The following is a 5,868-nucleotide window of genomic DNA, read 5'->3' on the forward strand; positions in this document are numbered from 1 at the left end:
TATACACTTATAAAACCCAGCAAGATGCTTTAGTTTATCAGTTGAGAATATGAGATTCTATAGAAAGTTTATACAATACTATGTTTTCAATTTTTTTTTTTTATCTCTAGCATACAGGATTAAATTTAATCAGATATTTTGTGTAAAATCATACTGATATTTCATTTCATAACACTAATCTTCGTTGATTCAACAAGGGGACATTAAAATATACTTATATTTATATATATATCGTTATTTGAAATAATCCTGAACTTACGAATATTATGAAAAACATGCCTATTTACATATATACATAAATAAATACAGCACTAGTATGTCTGATACATTTAATGATAGATATTTTAAACAAGAAAAAAAATTTCTCTTGTCAATAGTGCTTCCTCCTAACATGATCAAATCAGTTCACATGTTTCACTGTACTCAGTCCGATTAACATTTGCTAACTTTTGAAAAAGTGTTCAGAAAAGATTTGAGGCAAGGCCAGGTGATATCTTGTTGCCGTGGAGGGGATGGGACGGGCCAAGCAGGTAGCCTGGAGTCGTACTCAGGAGAGAGAAGGACGACCCCAAAGCGGGCGAGGGTTCTTTCCCCGTCCATTTATCTGTTTCCATCTTACCTGCACAGTGAGAAAAATAATATAAATAATAATAAGAAAAAGAATATTCAAAACTTAATTAAGAGGACACAATGTCGCTTCCAATTCAAATCTAGGGAAAAAAATGTAAGGTGCTGCAACGCGTTTGCCGAACTAAGGCAAAGTCCCGAGTGCGCAAGCGTGTGAATGGTATGTTTGGATTAGGCTTGAATATGTAGCCAACCCAGTTTTTTGACTCAAATTGAAGAACGTTTATAGTGCTACATCCACACTTTTGTGCTCAGTATTGTTTTAGAACTACCAACAGATATTTAAACTCTGTTTTTTAATTAATAAAAGAATTTCAATAATCAATAACTAACGCATGTTTAAGATCGTATACATTAAAATCCTATCGATTGGGTGTAGATAATTTGTTTCAAATCTTTCCAATTAACTTTAGCAATTTTTTATTGTTTAACACAGCAAAGTCGCGAGTGCACAAGCGTGTGAAAGGTATGTTTGGACTGGCTAGTACAACTAGGCTTGAAAAGTGGCCAACCCGGTTTTTGGACTCAAATCAAAGTACCTTTGTGCTGCTGCATCCACACTTTTGTACTCATTATTGTTTTAGAACTACCAACCCATGGATATTTATAGGCCATTTTGTACTGTTTCTATGAATTGTTATCACATATCACCTACTTTGCAGATATTAAAGTCTCCTTCCATTCCATATATATATATATATATATATATCCACAGGTTTGTCACTTGCCGTAAATCTGAAATACTTACAAATTCAAGCTAAGGAAGGAAAGTAACAAACGTCGGTATTCACACTCTTGTGTGTTCCTGAGTAAATTAGCACAAACTTATTCTATTTTCATTATTAAATGGAATAAAATGAAGATGAAATGGCAGGAGACTTAAATACCACCAAAGTAGGTGATATGTGATAACGATTCATAGAAACAGTACAACATGGCTTATAAATTCAACTTTTTATGTCTGTAATGTCTTTATAAATGTATATTTGTGCTGTGTTAAACAATAAAAAATTGCTAGAGTTAATAATGGGAAAGATTTGAAAAAAATAATCTACACCCAATCGATAGAATTTTAAAATATGCGATCTTAAACATGCGTTAATTATTGATTACAAAGATTATTGAATTTTTTTTTTTTGAGAGAGAGAGACAGAGAGATTATATTCTCTAAAATTCCAGAAATTTAAGAGAGTGTTTAAAGCATGCATAAAACCAACCGATTAAAAAACTTTATAGGCAGATACCTACAGAAAAATAACGCAGATGTTTTTTTAACCTAATCTTAGAAGTTACGAGGACAAATTGAGGAAATGTTAAGAATTTGAATAAGGAAAGGTTTGAACCGATGGAGGTATTAGTTTTCCCCTGATAGATATGGTTGAGTCTCGACTAGCCGAGCGTCCTTATTATTCGAGCCTAAATCAAGGGAAAATAAAATTAAGAATGCTCTGAAAATCGTAAATCACGTAGGTATTTTAATCGAAAACTGACCAACCTCGATGAAAACATTAGAACTACCAAACAAGAGAATAAGTTACCAACAGATATCCATTTGTTTATGGGAATGATACGGTAAGAAGTGGAACCATTATAAAGCTATTTGATAAGAATTTGGGAACAAAATTGGAAAAAGTTGGGATAGGAAGGAATAATCTCTTAAGTATTAACCAAATGAAAAGCTTTTATGAAATCAATTGTGACTCGGAATGTGTTTTAAACTGACCGAAGTAGGATGAAAAGTTTTTGATAATATTTAGTAAAGGTATAGTACATGATAAAGCCGACACGAAAAAAAAGTGCTTAGGAGAGCGCCTTTTCTCCTTATCTTCCAAAGATCTCCATTAATTGAGATAATAGAAATTATTCTGAAGTTGGAAGATGTTAATTAACTTGAACTATGATATTGTGTGTATATTTTTAAAAAAAATAATAACAACTTATATAAGAGCTTAGTGTTAGGTCGCTTTGTACAGTAACGTTGGTTCCGAATAAAAATGTAAAATATTGAGGATTTCAGGGAGGGACGTTGTGATGTGTTTCACAACCTTCAGCAACCTTTAATGTTGTTTCCACAACAAAGTACATCGCATCTACAATCTATAAATAAGTATAAAATCATTTATTTTTAAAAAAATGAATAGCATGGTTTTTCAGGAATTTTGACCTTAGTGACGTTGGAAAATACTCTGTTTATATTTTTTTTTAAACTGTTAATTACCTTTCATATCACTAATTTTCATCTCTATCTCATGCCTACAATAACAAAGAAGCATGAATCGTTTCCATTATACATAGTTCTGTATTAACGATCTTTATCTGATCTCATCAGATAAAACTGCGATTTATTAACAATCAGAAGGATAGGAAGGGTGCAGTGGCAGATTTTTAATTATTTTTGAGTGGACCATTACAATATTTAGCCCTTGGGAAGTCAGAAATCCTGGCGTATGCCCTCTGTCAAACCATATTTCATGGGGGTTAGAAGAGGGCTGGAGCCATCATTTTTCTATAGGGGCGGGGGTTGAACTGTTGCTGGTTGGAGGGCGAGTAGTGACGTTTAATCTAGAAAATTGCCGTGTCGGCCTCGTTCGTTTCCATTACTGTCACCGACGAGGCCCCATGTGTCCCCCACATCATTATGCTCCATATTTAATCTTCAACTATTATCCACTCATGTTTTTTTTTTTCCTGCGAAAGTTCTCTTTTAGATCTCTTTCATTTGCAAGGAGCAAACGATTGGTCTTAGGATACAGGATATGTATTATATGATGTAATCATAGCTAAAACGCAAGTAATTTTAACTGTTAATGTAATGTGGTAAGGGGTAAGTGTAAATGCTAAAAGTAGAGGTTGGAAATATTGTAGACTAGATCATATTAAGAGATAACACTGATGAATATGATCTATTGTTGAATTCTAATATTTAATAAATTATGTTAATCCTTATAATTTTTTTGTTTTTGCAATTTGAAAATTAATTACTCGATACATTTTGAGTGTATTTTTATAATATAATGTTTATCTACAGGGTGTATCAGAATAGATGGACCATAGGATAGAAAGTGATTTGATATCACAATTCAAACTAAAAATTTCGTCACCAAATTCTCAACAGAATTAAAGGAAATCGACATATTCTGATTTTTGCTGAATATGGACCTATGACTCAAGTTAATTTAGTCCAAACTGTACTATTGTTGATTAGATAAAATCTTCCATAAGAAATGTGGTTTGGGTAATATAAATTTATCGCAAGGGACCTTGCGGATTGACCAATTGCGAGAAGTTTTATTTTTTATTAAGCACACTTTACTTGTGAATGTTTTCACTCCTGATTTGCATAAAAGTGTTGAATGAATTTAAGTTTTTTTTGGAAAACGTTAATTCCTTTATTAAAGAGGTGATAGAATACTTCAAAACATAGAATATGGTTGATGGGAAATTTATCTACTTTACGATGGTGTGATTTGGTCTTAAAAATCTTGAAGAGTTTTTGAGATATCACTTCCTATTCAGCAAAAAACTTGATTAAAAAATCACCAAATATATATTTTCTCCTATTCTGCTGAGAATTGGTCTATTGGTTTGTATTAATTTTTTAATTGGAGATGCTGTGTAGAATCAACACCTGGGCCCTGTTTCATAATGAAAGCTAACAGTATTAGTTCAAAACACGAGTATAGAAACAACGTGATAATTGCACTGATACTTATTTTTTTTGAGGATGGGGAGGCTTATTAGTTATATTACAGGAGTTAAAAAGTACTGAAGTATAAGTTACTATTGTACAAGTCAGTGTAATTATATTAAGTTAAATCGTTAAAGCTAATAGTATTAGTTTGTACTTTATTATGAAACAGGGCCCAGACCTATCATCCACCGTTCCTGATACACCAGTATTATTGTCTAACGAATGTGGGGAATTAAAAATTAAGGAAAATAAAAAATGAAGAAATTAATGTTGAAGAATCGCCAAATTCAAGACTAAAATTATAGTAATTATTCGTTCTATATTGTAAAACGGAATTTTTTTTCCTCTTTAGGATACTACCGTAACTTGTTTCGTATTTAATTTCTATACGTTATCTCCTCACTTTATTGACGGATCGTTTAACGTTATATATGGGACTTCCATTCTCATAACTAAACCGATTCACTAAGATTTAATTAAAAAAAAACAAAACATAAAAATAACACAAAATAGATATTCGATAGTCGGTTTCAATCTTCATTGAGGTTCTTCACCAATGATCCGAAAGTAAAATAAAATATCTTAAATTATTTAAGATAACATTTATCTCCTACGGTTAAAAAAAAATGTTATCTTTTATTATTACTTGTTTGTTAGCTGTTACAATTTGTATTATATAAATTGACTTTAGTTCTGATCATCTGTACTCCATAACAAAAACAAAATATACCCCCACTCATACTTGTTAGACTCTACTGAGTAGGAATTAAACATCTCCAAGTGAATTCTGATTCTTTCTCATGAGAGATCAAACTCACTTGAGAGATTGATTCTTTCAGAGGAGTCGACTCTTTGTTTCTATTCCCGACTCAGCTGCTCATTTCTATTCATTATCACGAGAATCGCAACGAAAAGTGATCCATTCAGATTGTGATAGCTTTAGTAGGGTACCGAATGTAAAGTATTTCCAAATCGTGAATACGACGTTTCTTCCGTACATCGTAGATTATGGATAGTTGAAACTGCGTTACTTATCTGAAAGGTTTCACAAACAATATTGGATATGAGAAAAATTGCAGATTTTTCATTCAATACAAAGTAGCCGAAACTTTATGAGAAACATCAGGAGGGAGGGGGTAGGATAAAAAAGGAATGGGAAAATACAAAACTGTGAAGGGAATTAAGGAAGGGGTCCGGTGTCTCCTGGGAAATCGCCTGGTAGGACGTTCATCGGGAAGAATCAATAGGTTGCCTCTGGGATATCCAGCCACCTTGCGTCCCTCCCGCCCCCCCATCTCTCCCCTAAACGAAATTTATCTAATAGATCAAAAATTACAACAGTATATTTTTACCTTTATCGTAACTCGATTTTCTACTTTGTTCTTATTTAAAAGTTCCAGTATATATTCTTTCAAGACTCACTCAGTTGACATATAAAGATTTTATAAGCTAATAAAACAAATAACGCAACACAGAAGCTCTCATTTTATTTGGATCACAATTCTCTCTCTCTCTCTCTCTCTCTCTCTCTCTCTCTCTCTCTCTCTCTC

General features: G+C 32.5%; 1 protein-coding gene across 2 annotated transcripts in view; it reads right to left on the bottom strand.

The window, feature by feature from the left end:
• LOC106688252 (paired mesoderm homeobox protein 2A) overlaps window positions 1-5,868 on the bottom strand; it is a 70,480-nt gene continuing 64,612 nt past the window's right edge. For both annotated transcript variants that reach the window (XM_014432630.1, XM_014432629.1), the window contains one exon: window positions 1-619. In XM_014432630.1, the coding sequence (XP_014288116.1) occupies window positions 462-619 (158 nt within the window). In that variant the 3' untranslated portion in view covers window positions 1-461. The remainder of the gene's footprint in view (window positions 620-5,868) is intronic.

The sequence above is a fragment of the Halyomorpha halys genome, unplaced genomic scaffold, assembly GCF_000696795.3.
Source record: "Halyomorpha halys isolate HHAL.00 unplaced genomic scaffold, Hhal_1.1 Scaffold1090.1, whole genome shotgun sequence".
Taxonomy (NCBI): Eukaryota; Metazoa; Arthropoda; class Insecta; order Hemiptera; family Pentatomidae; genus Halyomorpha; species Halyomorpha halys.